The 21,703-nt window shown below is 51.4% G+C and overlaps 1 protein-coding gene across 3 annotated transcripts; it reads right to left on the reverse strand.

The window, feature by feature from the left end:
• Positions 1–2,541: 2,541 nt before the first annotated feature.
• LOC142051288 (protein ELYS-like) lies at positions 2,542–17,118 on the reverse strand. Of its 3 annotated transcripts, XM_075080434.1 has the most exons (7): positions 15,699–17,118; positions 15,146–15,263; positions 12,771–12,937; positions 4,297–4,447; positions 3,733–3,865; positions 3,464–3,645; positions 2,542–2,988 (listed from the first exon to the last, which is right to left on the reverse strand). In XM_075080434.1, the coding sequence occupies exons 3-7, from the start codon at positions 12,780–12,782 to the stop codon at positions 2,741–2,743; spliced, it is 726 nt and encodes a 241-aa protein (XP_074936535.1). In that variant the 5' UTR covers positions 12,783–12,937; positions 15,146–15,263; positions 15,699–17,118; the 3' UTR covers positions 2,542–2,740. The 3 variants fall into 3 exon arrangements, 1 of the variants encoding a protein (XP_074936535.1); XR_012658398.1 differs by lacking the exons at positions 2,542–2,988; positions 3,464–3,645; positions 3,733–3,865; ... (1 more) ...; positions 15,146–15,263; positions 15,699–17,118 and adding exons at positions 11,734–11,981; positions 12,176–12,310; positions 14,347–14,424; XR_012658397.1 differs by lacking the exons at positions 2,542–2,988; positions 3,464–3,645; positions 3,733–3,865; ... (1 more) ...; positions 15,146–15,263; positions 15,699–17,118 and adding exons at positions 11,732–12,310; positions 14,347–14,424.
• Positions 17,119–21,703: the final 4,585 nt, after the last annotated feature.

The raw sequence follows: 21,703 nt of genomic DNA on the forward strand, positions 1-21,703 counted from the left end.
AAAACACACCTGAAGGCAGCAAGAGCTCGAGGGCTTTCCAGAGCAGCCTGCAGCAAAGCACTTCAGGCCTCAGCGCTCCCATCCCCACCCTCCCCCTGCGCAGGGTGGGGCTGTCTGCGAGCAACCCACTTGCCGCAAGGTGCTTCCCCCCACCACGCATCAGCCCCTCCATTAAAACCAAATTATAACCCCCCCTTACAGCCCTCCTCACCTTCAAGGCATCAGCTCCCAGCACGAGGTTTCTTCCCTGGCGCTGGAGGGATTTCTCTTCAGCGCTCCTCTTCTCCCCTTCCCCTCCAGGAAAGGTCCCCTCTGGGTGTCCTCATCCGTCCCCGCAGTGCCGGGGCCCCGGCGCCTGTGCCCACTGCCCGGCCACCCGCACCCCGCACCAGGAAGCTGCCGCTACCCCCGGCCAGGCTCTCCCTGCAGAGGTTTCGTTTGCATTTGCACCTTCTCCATCCTGGCAGGGCTCGGAGGAGGCAGGATTTAGGATGGGTCGGTAATGCGGGTTGAAAGGGACATTGGGAAGTGTTTAGGAGACTTGAAGCAGCTGGGCTGGTTTTGGGGAGGTGCAGGGGGACGGGTGGGTGGATGCTCCCAGCCAGAAAGGGTTTCCACCCACCGAGCCCCCAAGACCCCGACTGCCCTCGCCTTGTAACCACAGAACGACTCTGGACACTTTGTTGACATAAGATACCCTTTATTAAACGCGCTCTTCAAATCCAAAACACGCTCAAAGCAAAGCCGTAAGCAGCAATCTGGTTTCCTTCCTTCAATCCCTGGCGGGTCGATCCCTGGAACAAGGGGCTGCCCTGCGAGGCAAGGGGCCGTTGCTTTTCACGCCACGCTGCCGGCACTGGCAGCTCCTGCCCACCCCTCGTCCCTGCTGGGTGGCCGAGGGCAGCGCTGGCATCACCCACACCAAAATCCCGTCTCTCCTGAGCCACGGCGGAGGATGCTCGTGGCTTTGCTCGCAGCACGCTGCATGGGCACAGCCTCCTCCCGGCTCCTCTCCATCGCCGTGCGCTCGCCGGCAGCCACGGCCCCTCTGAGCAAGCGTCAGGTGCCCGCACGCAGCCACCCCGCTCTGCAGCTGCCCCCTGAGCTTGCTGGGCCACTCCTGCAGCCTTGGGGACACACAGCTCGGAGCGGCCAGAAAACCCTCCTGGTCGCCTCCCAGGACCTGCCTGTCCTGCCCCGACCCGCCCCGACCACAAGCACTGTTGCAGCCCTACACCGGGGGGCCTGGCCAGGCCTGGAGAGCTCTCCTTGTCCCCTTTGAAACCACGAGGAAGGTTGGGCTTTGGTAGACAAGCCACCGCTGGAGCATCAGACTGATGTTCCCTTCCCTGGACACCATCCAGCGACACCGTCCCCCCGCCCCGCTCTGCCCCACCGCCGGGCCCCATGGCCGCCTCCCTGGGGCTGCCCAGGTCCTGGAGCCCTGGTGGAGCTGGGAGGAGGAGGAGGAGGGGGAGAGAGGGACAGAGCGGCAGAGAGGGGTGGGACAGGGCAGTGGGGGGGCCCCCACGCGCCAACTGCCCCCGTTAATATACCGGTCATGGTGTCACGTGGTATGGAATGATCATCCCATTGGCCAATCAGGGTCAGCTGCCCCGGCCGTGGCCCCGCCCCTCCCAGCCCCCTGCCCACACGGCAGAGCGCGGGAAGCTGGAAAGGTCCCTGACCACCGCAGTGAGGAGAATTAACCCCTTCTCACCCAAAACCAGCGCAGTCTCCAGCCCTTATTCCCTACCATTCACACCATGCCCAGGTCTACACCATGTCAGAGCCTACATCAGGCTTGCAAAAGAGACAGCCTATGGGCCAGGCCAACCTGCCAAGACGTTCATGTTAGCTACCACACTGTGCACAAGTGCTCTTTGCCCCAACACACCCCCACAGATCTGGTGAGGAATCCAGTAGAGAGGAAGATGAGGGCAGGGAGAGCCTGCTCTCCCCTTCCTACTAAGTGCTCCTCTGCCTGATGACTCGCTCGCTCAGCATTTCGCTTGGAGCCTGCCTGGGTGAAGATGGGTTCTTCATCACAAAGGCTGCATCTCTCAGGGAAATCCTTCAGAGGAGAGAGAAAGGTTGGTGCCCTGCAAATGGGAAACCTCTGAAGGAGGGGGGTGAAGTCACTGCGGTGGGATAAAGCAGAGAGAAGGTGGTGGGTGTCACGAGCTAAAGGTGACTGAGCGTTGCAGCAACAAGAGGGCAGTCCCAGAGGAGTCAATTGGGCACCTGTAGCACAAGGCAAAGGCTACAGAGGTGAAGATCTGCTTTGAGAGGCTGCAGCAAAGCCGACCGATGAAGGGAAAATACAGGGAAGTGGTGAGGAAGTCATCAGGTAGAGCTGCCAACGGTAATTGTTTGCTGCAGCCCACGTCCTTGGAAGCAAATGATCACGTCGAGTGCAGCAAGCGGCTGTTGGCAACAGCTCGCATCCGAGTGAGACACCCCCATCGTCAGGTCCTGCACGGAACCTAATGCTTTGAGAGACTGACGGGGGGGGAAGGTTGTTCTGAGGGAACGATGCTTCCTTTTCTCCGTTCTGTCCTCTTTTCCAAGGTAATCAGGGATCAAAACCCGAACTCAGGACCATGCAGGCAGTTGCACTCATTGATGAGAGAGAAGGAACAGCTTTCCCCGACTTTCTCTTCCTGCTCCTAGAGCAGCGCTCTCTTCCCTTCTAGACATTCAGTCCCTGATCGTGCTTCAACAGGAGACAACGGTGGGTTTACAGTCCCAAGAGGAGACCTAAAACATCACCATTTGCATAAAACTGGCAGGATACAGTTGCAGTTACACGTGTGGATGGGCAGGAAGAGCATAAAATGGTCCCTGACACCAAAAGCAGCGCCATGGAAAGCTTAGGAAAGGTCCATCTCTTGACATTCTCAATAAAGACACAGTAAAAGCTCACCTCCTTCTGGAAGCCGCTGCACGTCACATGAACAACTCCAGAGCTCAGCAAGCACCTGCCATCTGCAGAGACAATGAACATTGGACAACATTCCATACTCTCACCGTGATGGTGGCACCAGTTTACATTTTTTTCATCACAACCTCTGGAAAGGTACAACTGAGTACCCATTTTCTTCATCACATCACTTACAACCTCTTTTAGAAAAACGATGACTGAGTGTAGAGATTTTCCCTCCGGGGCTATCGAGGTGCTGCGCTTTGAGCTTCAGCCCAGAGTCATTTCATTTGATCACCAGCACCACCTCACGGGCTGCGTTACAGAAGCACCCAACCCCCAGACCCAGCCGCCTGTCAGGCAGGTGTCACAACAGCACACACTTGGTCAGTACAACGTCACCAGAGTTGGGTGGGTGGGGGGTTGGGGTGTTTCGGTTTGGTTGGGTTTTTTGCGTGACAAACAGTGAACAGGAGAACCAATAAATGGCATTTGAGCTCGGTTTAAGCTTATCACTATTCAAAGCCGTGTAATACCTACCAAAATTATAGGTGCTTGGGTGAAAACACAGCTCAGGTTGTGGGTAAGAAGGAGGAACTCTCCAGCTTAGGCTGCGCTCCTGCACCACAACATCCAGAAGGAGGTTTGGAGCAGTCGTGCTTGTTACAGCGTCCAGTGACCACAGTGCAAAATAGGGGCAGTCCTGAAGGGATTCTTCTGGCCTGAAAGAAAACAAGTGCAGAAGCTAAACGCCGACTTTCCAATGAATTATGGGGAGGGATACTGAAAACAGCTTCATAAAAACCTACCTTAGCGAGCCTGGCTTTTGAGCCTGATACCAGCAGTCAAAGTCAAATACACCCAAATAAGTAGATGGTTTTCCCTGGCCGCGTGTATTCACTTGCCAGCTGAAGACTGAGACACTGGTGCCAGGAGATATGACTGGAAAAGGCAAGACATTGTTTCTTATTGGTATAAAAACCAACATATCTGATATTTTTAAAACACCACTTTCTATTTTGGCTTCATTCTGTTACACCACTCATGAAACACAACACTTTGCTAAGAATCATTTTAAACATTTACACCATAGCATCACCTCTGTGATAGGTTTCAGTCATGCTGCCCCCCTTTTCAAGTTCAGATTGTATCCATCCTAAGCCAAATGAAATACACAATTATTAGCTAATCAAGTTTTCTATAGAGTAAGAGTTGATCAAGAGGTTTAGGAAAAAAAGAAATAAAACAAGCCCAACAAGTTAGCCTACACAGATACTGAAGACTTTCAGGCTGTGGGTATGGAACAGCATTCATTGCTCAGATTCCAAAGCCATTTCGTTTAGAATCACCAAACACGGGCATCAGGAACAAACCTTCATCAACGCTGTCTTCTCTGTCAATGCAGTTGGGAAAGATTTCTACAGCCTGACAGCTGAGTAGTTTGGTCTTGCTGCCCTGCCCTCTCAAGGGAAAGGCTCCGCCCGTCAGATCCAACCTGTACTTTTCAACACAGGATGCCAAACGCTGCAGAAAAAATCACAGGAGAGAGAAGGGTCATTCTGAGAGAAAAGCAGACATTATACCTCAGTAGGAAAGAATGTCTATGTCTACTAGAACCTGCATATTGTACTGTATCTCTCCCAGGCGCTTAATCTGACGGCAAAGAGAAACTACAGCTGACAAGCAAGAGAACTGAGTGTCAAACCGTAACGGGTAAGTTTGGCCGTAAAAGCTTTGCACATTTTCAAAACTGAGCATTTCCCTCACAATATTGGTTCTAAATGTGTTTTGCAGAATTCCCTGCACCATCCCGGTTTCTTCACAAACCTACGTACTTAGCTACAAAGGGAGATCTGAAATAATGCCATACATAGGCATGCAAAGCGCTTTGTTCCATGACTTGATCACAGAACTGATGAAGTTAGAGGAGTCACGGCCTTCCAGCAGCCAAAGCTCTCTTGCGAGGCATTATCTATAGGCACACACCGCTAGAGTGAATGCCCATCCCTCGGGAGTAGCCATGAGAACTTCTTACTGAGTCACACTCTTCTCTCAAACCACGTCAGCTCCTGCCAGCTCCTCCTCTCACCTCCTCAGGGACTGATGGGTGAAATATGCCTCCCTTCCTTCACCAAGTGCAGCCAACAGCAAAACAACCCGGCGGACATGGCATGCACGTGGGCAAGGCGTTTAGGATCACAAATTCCTACAGAGTCAGCAAACTACTTTGAGACCTACAGAAACTCCAGCAGGATTGTGTGGAACCTCTGAGACCACCATTTGCTAAGCAAGCATTGACTGAAATACTGTCTTTCCAAATACAGCACTTGGTCAAATGCTCTACCCTACGACACATGGGTATTACTCAGCCCTCAGCCCCACCACCCTCCTCCTTCTCCCACATCTGGCCATCTCTGAGGCCACCGCCCCCCCGCGCCCAAACCCCCCATATTTGGCCACACGCGTCGCCCACAGGCACAATCAACACCACAATGGGCTCCTGCTGCCAAGAGCCACCTCGCTGTTGCTCGGGACCTATAAAAGCAGGGCCCCTGCAGCTGGCCCACACCGCGCCGCGCTTTCAGGACGTCGCGTGCCCAGCGTGCTGGGGAGGAAGAGGAAGAGGGGTTTAGAAGATGAACGTGAGGGTTTGGGTGTTAAAAATGATGCTTTCCTGTTAAAAAAGGGGTTTGGGTGCTTTAAAGTGAGTCTTTGGGACCTAAAAATGAGGCTTTGAGCCTTAAAAGTCGGATTAAGACCCTAAACATGAGGCTTTGTGACATACAAATGAGGTTTGATAGTAAAAGAGACAGGTTTGGACCCTAACAGTGAGGGTTTGGGACCTCTGAATGAGGCTTTGTACGTTAAAAGAGGGGTTTGGGCTCTAAAACTCACAGTGTGGAAAGAGAAAATGACGGTTTGAGCATTCAAAGACCGCATTCAATGCCAATACTAAAGGTTTGGGATATAAAAGTGAGGCTTTGCGGGTGAAAAGAGGGGTTAGGGCATTAAAAATGAGGTCTTGGCACCTAAAAGTGACAGGTTGGGACTTTAAAGGAGACACTGAGCTTTAAAAAAGGGTCTGGTTGGCTGTTAAAAATGAGGCTTTGAGCCTTAAACAAGGGTTTTGGACTCAAATGCACGGTTTAGAACGAGAAAATGACGTTTTGAGCATTAATACAGTGGATTCGATGCTAAAAGGGAGGGTTTGGGACCTAAAAAGGAGGCACTGAGCATTAAAAGAGGGGTTTGCAGCCTGAAAGTGAGGGTTTGAAACTAAAAGACAAGTTTGGACCCCAAAAGCGAAGATTTGGGATCTCAAAATGAGGCTTTGCATGAGAAAATAGGGCTTTGGACATTAAAAATGAGATTTTAGTACCTAAAAGTGAGGATTTGGCACATTAAAAGTAGGCACTGAGCATTAAGAGAGGGTTTGGACCCTGAAAGTGAGGCTTTGGGTAGTGAAAGTGAGGCTTTGGGTAGTAAAAATGAGGCTTTGAGCCTTAAAACTGGGGTTTGAACCCTAAAAGTGAGGGCTTGGGACCTAAGAATGAGGGTTTCACCCTAAAAAAGACAGGTTTGGACCTGAAAAGTGAGAGTTTGGCACCTAAAAATGAGGTTTTATTCTTTAATAGAGGGGTTTGGACCCTGAAAGTGAGGGTTTGGCACCTAAAAGGGGAAGCTTTTAGCCTTAAAACGGGTTTGGAACCCCCAAAATGAGGGTTTGGGACTTAAAATAAGGATTTCAGCATTAGAAGAGGGGTTTGGCACCTGAAAGTGAGGGTTTGGGACCTAAAACTGAGGCTTTGAACTTAAAAGACAGGTTTGGACTGTGAAAGTGAGGGTTTGGCTGTTAAAAATGAGGCTTTGAGCTTAAACAAGGGCTTTGGACTCTAAAACGCATGGTTTGTAATGAGAAAATGATGGTTTGAGCATTAAGAGACTGGATTTGATGCTAAAAGGGCACGGTTTGGGGCCTAAAAAGGAGGCACTGAGCATTAAAAGAGGGGTTTGGACCCTGAAGGTGAGGCTGTGAGACCTAAAGCTGAGGCTTTGAACCTAAAAGACAGGTTTGGACCCTAAAAGTGTGGGTTTGGGACCTAAAACTGAGGCTTTGCGGGTGAAAGGAGGGTTTTGATCATTAAAAATGAGGTTTTGGCACCTGAAAGTGAGGGTTTGGATGCTAAAAGTGAGGGTTTGGGGCTTTAAAAGTAGGCACTGAGCATTAAAAGAGGGGTTTCGACCCTAAAAATGAGGCCTTGGGTGGTAAAACTGAGGCTGTGAGCTTTAAAACAGGGGTTTGGACCCTGCAAGTGAGGCTTTGGGTGGTAAAACTGAGGCTTTGAGCTTTAAAACTGGGGTTTGAACCCTAAAAGGGAGGGCTTAGGACCTAAGAATGAGGGTTTGACCCTAAAAAAGACAGGTTTGGACCTGAAAAGTGAGGGTTTGGCACCTAAAAATGAGGCTTTATTCCTTAATAGAGGGGTTTGGACCCTGAAAATGAGGGTGTGGCACATAAAAATGAGGCTTTGAGCCTTAAACAAGGGCTTTGGACTCTAAAATGCACGGTTTGGAACTAAAAAATGAAGGTTTGAGCATTAATATGCTGGATTCGATGCTAAAAGGGAGGGTTTTATGTCCCAAGCCTGTCTTTCAACACTCAAAGCCTCAGCTTTCAGTCCCAAACCCTCACTTTCAAGGTCGCAACCCCTCTTTTAAGGCTCAAAGCCTCATTTTTAACACCTAAACCCTCACTTTCAGGGTCCAAACCCCTCCTTTTTAGGGACAAACCATCATTTTTAACAGCCAAACCCTCACTCTCAGGGCTCAAATCACTCTCTTGACTCTCAAAGTCTCAGTTTTCAGTTCCAAACCTTCACTTTCAGGGTCCAAACCCCACTTTTAAAACACAAGGCTCATTCAGGGGTCCCAAACCTTCACTGTTAGGGTCCAATCCTGTCTTTTAGGCTCAAAGCCTCAGTTTTAGATCCCAAACCCTCACTTTGGGGATCCAAACCCCTCCATTTCATGGAGTAACCCTCATTTTTAAATACCAAACTCTCCCTTTCATTGTCCAAACCCTTCTTTTAATGCTCAAAGCCTCATTTTCAGGTCCCAAACACTCACTTTATAGCACCCAGACCCCTCTTTTAACCTCAAAGCTTTATAGTTAGGACCGCAAACCTCACTTTTAGGGTTCAAACCCCTGTTTTAAAGCTCAAAGCCTCATTTGTAAGAGCCAAACCCTCACTTTCAGGGTCCAAAGCCCCATTTTTACACTCAAAGCCTCAGTTTTAACACCCAAAGCCACACTTTCATCATCGAAACCCCTCTTTTAATGCTCAGTGCCTCCTCTTTCGGTCCCAAACCCTCACTTTTACATCAACTCTGGTCCTTTAAGGCACAAACCATCATTTTTTCTTTCCAAAGCCTCACGTTTTAGAGTCCAAATCCCTCGTTTAAGGCTAAAAGCCTCATCTTCAGGTATGAAACCCTCACTTTCAGGGTCCAAACCCCTCTGTTAAGGAACAAAGCCTCAGTTTTAAATTCCAGATCTTCAGTTTTAGGGTCCAAACACCTACTTTTAAGGGACAAACCCTCATTTTTAGGTCCCAAACCCTCACTTCTAGCATCGAATCTGGTCTTCTAATGCTCAAACAGTCATTTTTTCGTTCCAAACCGTGAGTTTCAGAGTCCAAACCCCTGTTTTAAGGCTCAAAGCCTCATTCTTAACACTCAAATCCTCACTTTCAGGGTTCAAATCCCTCTTTTAACTCTCAAAGCCTCAGTTTTCAGTTCCAAACCTTCACTGTCAGGGTCCAAACCTGTCTTTTTTACTGTCAAAGCCTCATTTGTATGTTGCAAAGCCTCACGGTTAGGGTCTAAATCCATTGTTTAAGGCTCAAAGCATCATTTTTACGTCCCAAACCCTCCCTTTCAGGGTCCAAACCCCTTTATTAAGGCTCAAAGCCTCATTGTTAACACCGAAACCCTCACTTCTAGGAACCAAAGCCCTCATTTAACAGTCAAAGCCTCATTTGTAACACCCAAAGACTCACGTTCAGTGTCCAAACCCCTATTTTAATACTCATTGCCTCCTTTTTAGGTCCCAAACACTCACATTTTTTGCTCCAAACTGTGAGTTTCAGGGTTCAAACCCCTCTTTTAAGGCTAAAAGCCTCAGTTTTAGGTTCCAAACCTTCACTTTCAGGGTACAAACCCCTCCCTTAAGGTTCAAAGCCTCATTTTTAAATTCCAAACCTTCACTTTTAGGGTCAAAACCCCTACTTTTCAGGGAAAAACCCTCATTTTAGGTCCCAAACCCTCCCTTTAAAGCACCGAAAACTTCACCTGTAACGGCAAAGCCTTATAGTTAGGACCGCAAACCTCACTTTCAGGGTCCAAATCCCGCTTTTTAAGCTCAAAGCCTTATTTTTAGCAGCCAATGCTGCACTTTCAGGGTTCAAATCCCTCTTTTAGCTCTCAACGCCTCAGTTTTATGTTCCAAACCTTCACTTTCAAGGTGCAAACCCCACTTTTAAGGCACAAAGCCTCATTCAGAGGTCCCAAAGTCTCACTGTTAGGATCCAAACCCCTCATTTTCATGGACTAAATCTCATTTTTAAATTCCAAACCCTCCCTTTGATTATTCAAACCCTTCTTTTAATGCTCAGAGCCTCATTTTAAGGTCCCAAAGACTCTCTTTATAGCACCCAAACCCCTCTTTTAGTCTCAAAGCCTTATAGTTAGGACTGCAAACCTCACTTTCAGGGTCCAAACCCTTGTTTTAAAGCTCAAAGCCTCATTCTTAACACCCAAATCCTCACTTCCAGGGCTCAAATCCCTCTTTTCATCCTCAAAGCCTCAGTTTTCAGTTCCAAACCTTCACTTTCAGGGTACAAGCCCCTCTTTTAAGGCACAAAGCCACAGAGCAAATGCTTGATATGGGAGAGGAGGAAACCTTGGGGCTCAGGGGTTGGGTCATTTTTGCCCACCTCTGTGGGGAAAAAACAATGTATAAAGAAAAGGATACCTTGTGATGCTCACTCCTCTGTGTTCCTGTCCTGTGACACGTTGCTGTTGATGTAAAGCTCCCTGTTGTCACTGGGGTGCATTTTGCAAGGAGGCCAAAGGATCGCCGGTATTCAACTTATGGGCTGCTCCGTCTGCACAAGCTGGCGGAGACGGCGCTGCGGAGGCAGCCTCGGATGGGTCTGACCCACCTGCTGCTGCCGCCGGGCGTTGTGTCCTGCCAAGAGGGGCCCCAATGGGGAGAAGCGGGCGGCAAGCAGGCCAAGGGAAAGCTGGACGGCAACAGGGCAGTGCAGGTGGCAGCGGGCTGCGGGTGGGAAGCAGCAAGCGCAGAGCATCCAATACCACCAACGTGCCTGCCAAGCGACGTAGGACCCGAGAGGAAGCCAGAAGGCAAAGGCTCTTCATGGGGCGGAGAAGAAAGGTTTAATGCAGCGGCCCACCCAGACACCACAGCACGGAGGCCTTGAACTGCTGCTCTGGGACTCCCACCCCACGCCCCACCCCAGCCTTGTGACCCCCAACTGCTCCAGTCCCACAGACCCATGCTGGAAGCTACGGCCCCCCGCTGCCCGGGGGCTGCGATACGTTCCAGGGAACACACAGCATTGCCAGGTGCCAGCACAGCTGGTGTCAGGGCCCAGCCGGGCCCCGCAGCTCCCGGCAGCACTGGGCCGCACGCCCCTGCAGCACCCCAGGGAGGCCCCAGGAGGCCCCGGCCCGGGAGGAAGCCGCGGAGCAGTGGGTGCAGGGGCAAGGCAGGGCAGACGCGCTCACCGCTCCAGTGAGACATGGGAGTCCCCTCTGCCCGCCCTGATGGTGCCAGTCCTAGGCCCACTGGGTGCCACCTCTGATCCCACCGCCTTGACCCTGCGCCGCTGCCGGCATCCCCACCGCAGCCTGGAACCAGAGTCCCCAGGAGCAGCATCCCCACCCGGCGCTGAGGACGCTCCGCATCGTCCTGAGGGTGCCCTTGCTCAACTCCAGCCACAGTTTCCACCTCCTGGGGCACACAGTGAAGGTGGTGGGGCTGATGCCCCAACCACCCAACCCGGAACCCAATTCCTTGATGGCAGCCCCGAGACCCAGCGCAGCACTGGATGCCTCAAGCCCCCGCTGACGGCAAGAAGGACACGGCACCGGCGGCACCACCGAGCAGCAAGGCACGCACCAGGTCTGCTGCCAAACCCCAGCAGCCGAGCGGGCTGTGCTTGTCGCCCACGGAGGCCAAACCCCACAGGAGAGGCTGCCGCAGCAGCTGCACATGCCGCCACAACCTCCCAACGACTCCCCGCTGTCCTTTGGGCCCTGGAGGGGCTCACGGCTGCGCCCACCCCGCTGGAGGAGCAGGAGCAGTCGGTGCCCATCACACGCAAGCAGCGGCCCCAGCGGGAGCGTGTGAAGGCGCTGGCCCAGGAGGAGCGGGAGCGGGCGGCCCTGCAGGTGTCACCGGGCAGCTGCACGTTTGTGTGCAGAAGGAGGCCAGCATGGACATAGCCAACGACTACGGCTACCCATAACCCACCGGCCCAGAACCGTCCCCCCCTCTTCGGAGCTGCCTTTTCCTCTCTAGCATTTGACTACCAACAGAGCAGTGCCGCGGTGACGGCCTCGGTCAACACCTTCCTTCCGGCTGCCCTGCGAGTTCCTTGCACCTCTCGTGGTCAAGACAGTCTGATCCTGCTCTACCTCATTTGGCTGCAAGAAGAGTAAAGGAAGAAGCAGCTCCCAGAAGCTTCAGCAAACAGTTTGGCAAGGTCTTCTCGCCTGCTTCCACAGTCACAAGACCCAGTGCTGTTAGTATAATGTCTCATTGCCTTCTCTAGAAAGGCACTGAAGCAGAATGGCCTCCCTGTCACTGCTCGCTACCAGCAGCAACAGAGGCCTCAGAAAGGCCAGGATTTCGAGTCTTTCACCAGCAGGCCAGGAGTAGTGCGTTCTACGGGATGTGGCCACTTGTAGCCACTTGCAGTCCAGACACTCAAGGTGGTTTTAGCTTCAGCTGCGGTGGTTGTAGGCACTGAAGCTTAAACCCAAAAGGAAAGAGAAAAAGAACAGCTCTCCAGGCACACGCTGTTCGGAAGTTAAAGCAGAAGAAAGGCCAGCGTGGCACACGCTCAAGGACAGGGCTGCCTATAGCCCTTTGGCAGGGAAGCTTCTCCCCAGCCAAGCTCATTTCTCCTCCTCTCCTACAGTTCTCCTCCCTCTCTGTCCCCGTACCTTCAGCTGCAAGGTCTGACTGCGATTCAGCACTGCCTGGAAAGTGAACTGTCCCAGGAGCCTTCCCTGCTCCTCAGGTTCCTACTTCAGGCCCAAGAGAAACACGGGGGTGGAGAAACCAGAGCGCCTCACACACTGTGGGAAGACTTAACTTCAGTCGGTGAAGCACGGGTTTATTTCAGCTACGCAGTCAAAGCAAGACGAGCGCAAGGAGCAGACAAGAAGCTGCACCTAGGTAGCACGCCACGCTTGCCTACTCAGCGAGTCTAGGCTGCCACCCAGAGAAGGAGCAGATGTTCCCAGGGGGAGGGGGGTAACCTGAGGGTCACAAATGCCCACGGGGATTGAAAGCCAGAAGGGCTAGGACAGTGCGCTGTGCCACCTCCTCTTCCCTGTGGCTCCCCGAGTTCCATCATGCCCCAGAACCTTCCTTTCGAACAGTATATTGGACAGAAGCGCAATACAGCTCCAAGGAGCTTGCTGCTTCTGCGAGCCAGGAGGAGGCCAGAGGCCGCTGGACTCTTTGACCCATACTCACCCCCGGCTTAGAAACGCTGTGCAGCACCCAGCCCCCTACTCTGGAGAAACCACTCACGTAGACAGCCATGTCCTTTGGAGCTCTGCCGATACTGTCTCCAGGGAACGTTGTCCTGAAACGTGGTCCATGGTGACTGCTCTGGGAAGGATTGGCACAGACAGCTTGATGAAGGCTTGTCCCCGACTTCCCAGCAAGGGCCAGCACTTTCCCGCATGGTTTTCAGGCTGGAAGGAGAAGAAGAAACTACGTTCACATGGAGAAGGGTGCCCTGGCTCTCATTCCTGCTATGACCATCACAGGGTTAAGAACTGATTTGGCCAAGCAGCTCGGCTCTGAACCGCAGACGGTGCCTTCGGTCGGACCCTGCGGGTACCAAACAGAGAAGCAGCCGTGAGAATTCACAGGTCACAAGAGCACGTCAGTGGAGAAGCACTTGCATGGCAGCGAGCTGGGTGCGCTGCTTGAAGCAGCTCTCTGGCCTCTCTCGGTGTGCAGCAACTCGCCAAGAACAAGCAAGGGATGGTGCAGCTGAAAGGCACCGGCCCAGAGCAGGTGGCAACTAGGGTCCCACCTGGACAAGCCTTTCCTGTAAGGAGAAGCCATTGCTCCCCCCATTCAGTCCCACCTCCTCCCACTGGCACCAGCCAACTCTTCAACTTGTGCAGGCAGCTCAGGGGCAGTGCCAGGACAGCTTGCAAACGCAGCGTGAGGCCCTCCAGCAGGGCAGGCTCTCAGCACCCGCTTGTGCTCACTAAGAGCCCCCGTGAGCTCACGCCCGAGACCTCTGCAGGCACCTTTTCCACTCTGCTTCCACGCCATGCTGACAGTTTTCACGATGACTGGGAAGACAAAGACTGCAGGACCAAGCGACCCCGTTAGAAGCTCATCCAGAGGACCTGGGGCACTCCGGGGGAGAAAATACTCAGCAGGGAGAGACAGGAGGCGAGCAGGTCCATGCAGGAAGGCAGGAGAAGAAAGCTTCGAGGAGCAAAGGAAAGGGGAAAGGCAACGCTCACCAGCATCTTTGGTTCCTTCCCCCACAACTTTTGTTTTTCTGTTTCTTGGTGCTCCCACGTCAAGAATAAGCTCAGGAGACCTCACATAATCCAGCACCGGCAGGGAATAGAAAAAGACTTTTCCTTTCCACATGCAGAAGAGATGCAGAGGCAGAGACCAGCACCCAGCTGCTCCAGCCCCAGCCCTCTCCCACATCCCTGTTTCTTCTTGAATTCCTTAAGAGAGTTGGGTGTTGGCTTTGCAGCGCCTCTCTCTGCCTGCGGGCATTTGCTCAGTGGGAGGGAGGGTGGGGGGTTAACCCATCCCCTGCCCACCCCGCGGGTGGCTGAGCTGGGCTGGGGATGGCTTACGTCCACAAACAGGTATTTTTTATGTTTAAGATAATATGATTCTATTTTTATAAAGAATAGATTTATTTTTTTACAAATAAATATTTTGAAATTATAATATTTGTATTATGTATATGTCTAGGTATAATATCATAAACATATACACACATACATAGATATGTACCTACGTATCCCACCACAAATCCTCAGAGGGAAAGGGAAGGGGGTGTCAGGAGGGACTGGGATGCAGGAGAGGGGTGACATGACCCCAGGGGCCCAGGACTCACCGCAGTTCCTGCTCTCTGCACTGCCAGGCACATGGCACAGCTCAGGCACTTCTGTCTCTCTCTCTGTGTCTGTCTGTCCCTCCCTCCCTCCCTCCCTGTGCTGCAGCCCCGCTCACTCGACTGCCTTCCACCTCAGGGAACCCACAGGTGCCTCACAGCTCACACGGGTCCCTCACAGAAAGGAGACCATAGCAACAGGCTGTAGGACAGACAGGGAGGAGTTAGAAAATACAGGCAGGGAGTCAGACAGAGATAGAAAGAAAAAACCAGTGATGGGAGATGGGAAGAGAGTAAAAGTAGCAGTTCTGGGCAACTGCCCCATTTCCTGATCACTGCCCAGGAACTGCTGCACCGTATCCGATCGTCGCTCATGGGCTCTTCCCTGAGCCCCTCTGACCGTACGCCAGCAGCGTGGCATTATAACCTTGCCAGGCGCTCTCCAGCACTCCCTGACCATGATCACCAGAGACCTCTCTCTAACAAACCATCAAGTGCCTCCTCTTCATAAGCGAGCCACCAAATGCACACACAAGCACTGCTCTCTGCCAGGAGAGCCCTCACTAGCAGTTTAAATTAGCAATCAAGACTGGCAAGCACACTTGACAGCAACACTCAGTTCCAGGGTGACAAGACACATAGATAAAATCTAGCCACTGCTTCACACCAGGAAAGTGATAAATGCCGGTCTTTTGCGTTACGCTGACATGGATGTTAATAACGGGAGATAAAGGAACTGACCGGCCTCCAGCTGCGTATTAGTGACAGCTGCTTCCAGCTGGTTCTTTGACTCAAGGCTTACCTGGCCCACGGAACTGCTGGATCCTGCAGAGATGAGCATGCCGTTCTCGTCCTTTCGGAAGCTCCTCTGAGACCAATAGGCTGGATCAGAAGCAAAGGCTTTCCTGTGCCCTGGATTCCTAGGGTCACACACGCCTGTGCTGCCGCTGTTCACAGAAGTCACACACCTGCTTCCCGCATCCTTCTCTCCCTGCCTATTAACATTACAATTGCAGCGTCAAACTACCAGCAATCAGGCTTTCACTAATAACTCATGGTTTCGTCTGGGTTTAGACCAAGTTCAACAGCAAGGCACAGCTTCATCTCCTAAGCACACCACAGAAGATGCTGAGGTGGGAAGGCTTGTAGATGTGGCTCATCTAGCCTAACCCACAGCCGCCTTTAGTGACGTATGCCTCGCTTTAGCTTTCGTTGTGCAGAACAATCCCTAGAGTCACACTGATGCAGCCTGCTTGATTTCTGGGTGCAACAAGCCCTCAAATACCAGATTTGTGGTTTCCTAAGCACAACTCTGTTGGATCGGTCAGCTCCAAAACTTAAAAAGCTCAACTCACCTCAAAAATGTTAACTTGCGCCCCTCTCCTATTTTGGAATATCCAGACAGCGAAGCACCACGGAAGCCTTGTTCACCAGACAGTTGCCTGACAAACCCCTTTGTGACACAGAGCAGCAAGTCAACAGGAGCGCAGGCTGCACAAATTCAGTGCCTGGCAGCAACCTCATACAGAGCAGGAACTCCACTGGCAGAAAACCTCTTCAGCTTCCGCTGGACTTAGGAAGGGACTTCCTAAAGCCTCTTTCCTCCACGGCTACCCCAGCAAGCAGCAGTGGGGCAGCAGTGGGGCAGCAGTGGAGCAGCGCTGCCCGGCTCCCCTCCTGCACCACTGACAAGCAACACAGCAGGCACGGTGCAAAAATCAGCCTCCACCAATGGCCCCGAGTGATCCGCATCAGAGATTCAAACGAAGGAACAGGGCAACGAAACCACAAACAGAAACACACTGTTTACTACCAAGGCGGAGCAGCCGGCATGGTGTGTGCTATCCTAAAGCGCTCTGAACATGAGGGACGCAGTTTCACCTCAAACACAGCAAGTGAAATCCACCTGAGGGTGGCACCCCAGCGCCTCTCAAGGGAGGCCAGCCGTGCAGCCGACCTGCTGAAACAACCAGCCAGAGAGCGCAGCGTGACCACAGCAGTGCCCAGCGCCTTACGAGACGCACTGCTGGTGCTGCTGCAGGGACAGGGTTTGTGTCCACTGGAACAGAGGCTGCCGTCAACCCAGCGGCAGCCACCAAACCCAAAATAACCCTTAGACCTGGTAGCATTGCCCCAGTCCAGGAACAAACCCTAAATCCAGACGCACCCCACACCTGGCTGCTCCCACCAGACCTAGCAGCATGCACCTGACACAGCAACACCCCCAAATCCTCAAGTTTCCCCCAAAATTGGCAGCAACCAGCAGACCCAGGCACACCCCCCAAAAACTGTCAGCGACCTGTCAGCACAATCAATAATTATACAGCTAAATAACAAAAGGATTAGACAATACTTTGTCTTCACTGCCCCCCAATCCATTTTCTTTCCCTTATTTCTTTTTTTTTTTGCATTTTTAATTTCAGCTCGTTTTGCTTGTGATCTTTATATAAGACCTGCTTTTGTAGAAGCGTGAAAGGTCTCTGTGGTCCCTCTGCTCATGAATCCATTTGCTAAAATAATGTTTTTGAAATCCTCTTTTTTGAAAACCTCTGTTTTAGGTATCTTACTGACCAGTTCATTCATGTCTAATATTGAAAGCTTTTGAAAAGCAGGAACGGGTTCGGTTCTATACAGGACAGCGTTGCTCAGAAATGGACCCCAGTCCCTGCTGGCCTCAGCGACCCAGTGGCACACACTCCTGTTACCGGCTCATCTGGTGGCTGGCTGTAAAGAAATGTCATCTTTTTTGCTGTGGCTGGGGGTGGTGATGGTGGTGTTGCTGGTGTTCTGTCACACCTCTATAATCCATAAAGGAACAGAGACTTTAAGGTGTATCATGTTACTGGTTTGACAGGACTTGCATGCTAGAGAAGAGTTGCTCAAGTGACTTGCTACTTTTACAACCTCTTGCTAGAAGGAGCAAGAGGGAACAGGGAAGGGTGTAGAGGAGGACTGGAGCAGCCCCGTAGCCGGTGTGTGCCGCCAGCATCGCCCTCGTACAGCCGTCTCGCCAGCAAAACGCAGGAGGAACAGAGCAGCTTATGGCCACTGCACAAAGCAGCTGCAGCGCAGGAAGGGGAATTTAACTGCGAGGCTGTGGGGCACAGCCCGCGTGGTAGCCAAAGCCTCGCGGGAATCACGCGGAGATGTCAAGCTCTCTAAAGGACCCTGAGATATGAACAGGAAGAACTTAGCAATTGTTGACTTGGTATTTCTTGCAAACGGAAGCAGCTGATGGCTTCCTCTTTATTTGCTTCTAGTCCAGTCCTTGGGCCGATAGGCCAGACCTTGCAGCAGGGCATACCTGCTGGAGAAAAACTGCTAAAACCGCCTCTTTGTTGCTGCTCCTGTAACCAGAGCGATCGAATTAACCAACCATAGACGTTGCTATACTTCTTGTACAGCCTTATCCAACTGGACGTTAAGTCTGGGGACATGGAGTATACCAATCAGTGCATTCTTTGATCTGCGTTTTAGTCCCTCGGTAATCATTAATGTGAACGAAACAATAGACAATGTGCTTCTGTCAGAAAAGGATGACAAAATGTGGTTTCGTGTAGTGGACTGAGAAAACTGGCCAGGACTGCCAAGATTAAGAGCCAAGTAGGTAAAAGGTAATTCCGACAGGGGGAGATCGCGACCACCGACTCACGGACCACCACCGGCCCAAGTAATACCACCTACTCAAAAGAGAACAACAAAGAGGATAACTGAGTCTGCGCAGTAATTTACATACGGAACGAGCAAGTTTGTACCAATCGGTAGAAAGGACAATAATGAATATCTATGAATATGTAAATTTTTGATCTATAAATTGTACGGGAAAGGTGCGTAAGGTACGCACGTTAGGAGCAGCGATCCCGCGTGCATCCGGCGCTGTGAATAAAGAATGCCTGCTCTTTAATACTAAATTGCTGTTAAAGAGTTGTTTCTGATTTTACCGCGTTTTTCGGTAACACTCCTACCAGTCTGTCACGATCCACTGTCGGGCTGAACAATTTGGCAGAGGTTAAACCCCCTTGCTTTCCAACCGACCTCAGGGAATTCTGGGAGGTTGGGGGCGGCTGGGCTTAACTTCTGACTGACTCCAACGTGTTGCCGTGGCCACGTTCCTTCTACATTCTCGGGAACAGAACTAAGACTCAAAACGGAATCAAAGTGCCAAGTCCCTTCATTTGGCCAGCGATGGAGACGCGAGAGAAAAGCAGAGAAAGAGAGAAAAAAGGGAGAAAGGGGGGAGAGACAAAACGAGAGCGACACCAGAGTGTTGCAATAGCTACCGCCGCGGGTCTGGGGCGGTCCGTCCTTCCGCGCGGTCCCTCCTTCCACGGGGTCCCTCCCTCCGCGCGGTCCCTCCTTCCACGGGGTCCGTCCCTCCCCGCGGTCCGTCCCTCCGCGCGGTCCGTCCCTCCGTGCCGACTGTGAGATTTGATTCTGCGCTTTTGAACAACTGAGGAGACGATAAGCAGTGAGTCACGTGTCTCTCTGATAATGTTTTCCTAGCGTAAGCTTACCTGGGGCTGGGGGCATGATATAATTCAATAGGCTGGAAAAGGAGAAAGAGGACAGTTACCCTTTTTCCTTGTGGTAAAGCTGCACTTGAGCCTGAGCTCTCAAGAAACACTGCTGAGTTTATTTCAGTAAAACTGAAATCGAGAGGTTCTAAGGCAGTGTTGCAAAGCCCTTCAGGATTCAAGGGACACCTGGAGTTATAAACGTGAAACGCTCTTTTTTCCAGGTCATAGACGTTAAATAAGTCCATCAATCGCTCTCTGAGAGCTTGCTTGCATATTTTTATGTATTTCAATATTGCTGGAAATTTTTTCAGTTTTCAAGTCCTTTAATGACGGTTCACGGTTTTTAGTATTTCGTATAAAACCAAGATGTTGCTGCTGACCCCACCTATTGAATAGTTGCGTGTTTTAATTGCCCAAGCCTCTGGCTGAGTATTCATGCCATTGAACGTTACTCACTGAAGGTGTGTGCGTGAGGCATGAATCCAACCTTCGTACCCAGGTGGCGAATAGGAGTTTCCCCAGGGACGGATCCAGAGCAGGGAATTAAGCTCTCACTCTGCACTGCGCTTTGGAGGAGGAGCGGGTTTGTGCCCCTTCTCTGAGTGGATGGTGAGCTGAGGGGTGTTTCGCCCTTAGGGAACCTGAAGTTAAGCCAAAGAATGTCGAGTGAGTTCAAAACCCTGCCCAAGCCTTTGGAACATCCCGGCTCTATTCACTGAGGCAAAGGAGTATTTTAGTTGAGCAACACTTACGCTGGGTAAAATGAGAGGATGAGAGGCTTTTGCTGCTTCAAATACTCATGGAAATGTCATTTTAAACGTGGTTCTTCAGACGAGATAAGTCTGCACCTCTTTTCTTAGCAGGACAAAACTTCTGAGCCTGTTCCCAGAGATAGAAAGAGCACAGGAATTCCGTGGAGTTCCATGGTGGAGGTGAAAGATCCCAACCCAAAGGGTGCCGTGCTGACAAGCAGTGGGAAATATGCGATGCCAGCTCTTCCTGCGTAAGTATGGAATGAATTGGACTGACCGAGCAGTGAACAAGAGAAACCACGCGCACAAGTGTGAGTGGCAATGCAACGGAACTGGCCAGCGCCTGCAGTTACGGGGGAGGAAGCACTGTCACTGCGTCTTAATCTTAAAATCTGTGACACTGTCTAACGTCGCAGTAGGGTGGTCCCCGTGTTCATGCCCCTGGAAGCTGGTTAAACCTGTGCTGTGCTAAGAACGTGTATTTCTGCAAAGCATTTTGGTGGTGTTTGTAGCGGAGTTGTTCTCTTTGAGAGGTCGTTTTGGTTCTGTTTGATGTTGCAAAGGCTCCTTGCAAAACGTAAGAAATTGCCGCTGGACTGAGATGTCCTCCCCCTCTGACTTCTATGAACTCCCGTGTGTGGAAGAGACAGAACTTTTCCTGTTGCTGTAAATTAAGAAAACACTCCTGTGTGCTGAGAGGAGCGGCTGTTTTAAACTGCACTTGGTAGCACTTCTGTTTTGCTGCCATGGATCTCCTTCTGGAGAAGCTGTAACACAGGCTCCTTCCCTTTCTAAAATGTAATCACTCAGAGACTAACTTGATCGGAGACTAACTTGGTGCTGCGCCTGCAATGTACATTTGCCGTCTGGCAAAGGAGAGGTGGGATTCATTTCACCTGATTTCTCGCTGTCAAAAAGTTATTTTTCTGGTCTGAGCTAATTTCTTGCTTGATCAAAGGAAAGGGAGAGTTCTGCAGCAGGAAAATTGTTCCCCCCTCCCTCTTCTGGTGTTGTGGCTCTAGAAGAGTAGTTTAATCTGAAGGCCTATGTTTTAGGAGGCGAATGTGGAGTGAGAAGAATTCCACCTGTTCTCTTCCTTTGATAAAATCCAAAGCTTGGAAGAGTTTTCTTTGACCCATCTTTAAACTTTTCTCTCCCACCAGGCCCTCTCCCCCTCCAGGGAAGCTTCTGTGCGAGGAAAGAAGGAAAAGCCTCCCTTTTTGCCAGAGGAGCCATCGCCCTCTTCTTCCTCCTCATCCTGCTCTGGTGATCCTAGTCCAGATGAGTTGTTGTGTCTCATTTGTGAAGATACAATGTCCGATGCCGCTGTTAGTGCCTGCTGTGGAAGCAGTTCCTGTGACGGATGTAAGTGCAGCTCCCGTGGTTGTTACTTCAAAACATCACATCTGATCTTCTGAAAGCAGAAAGAGGAGATCAGGGAATTACTTTGTCACCAGTTCTATTTAAGACTTAAGCAGAGCCTGAATAGGAAAGGACTTGTCTCACTTAAAGGGAAAAAAGGCAGGAAGCTTTTTTCCTTTTTTACGTATGTAGTTAAATCCTCTTGACAGGTGGAAGGAGGAGTTTGAGAAGAGAGCCTAACTGCGCAGGTGATTACAGTATTAGATATCAAACGCGTTTGGTTTGTCCGCAGCCCTTTCCCTCACACAAAATTATAGAGCCATCTCTGGTGCCTTCCTGTGGTCTGCAGCCAACGGGGAGCTGGGCATTTCATCCACACTCTTCTCCACGGGAGAGGTGGTTAAAAACTTCAGAGCTGTGCTGGTTGTAGCTGGGATAGAGTTAATGTCCTTCAGCGTCGCTGGCATAGTGCTGAGGGCACACTGATGTTTCAGCTGCTGTTAAGCAGCGGCTCCGTGTCGCTAAGTAGCGCCTCTACTAGTCAGGGGCCTCTCCAGCTTCCCGAGCTCTGCCCGACAGGTATGAGTGGCAGCACCAGGGACCCCTCTGCCCGCCCAGCTCCATCAGGGGTGATGCCCAGGTGCGAGGGCAGAAGGAGGACCCGAGCCGTGCGTCAGTTGGCCAGAGTGAGTCGGCCAGCATCAGTCGGCCAGCATCACCTGCCCGGAC

The sequence above is a fragment of the Phalacrocorax aristotelis genome, unplaced genomic scaffold, assembly GCF_949628215.1.
Source record: "Phalacrocorax aristotelis unplaced genomic scaffold, bGulAri2.1 scaffold_127, whole genome shotgun sequence".
Lineage (NCBI taxonomy): Eukaryota > Metazoa > Chordata > Aves > Suliformes > Phalacrocoracidae > Phalacrocorax > Phalacrocorax aristotelis.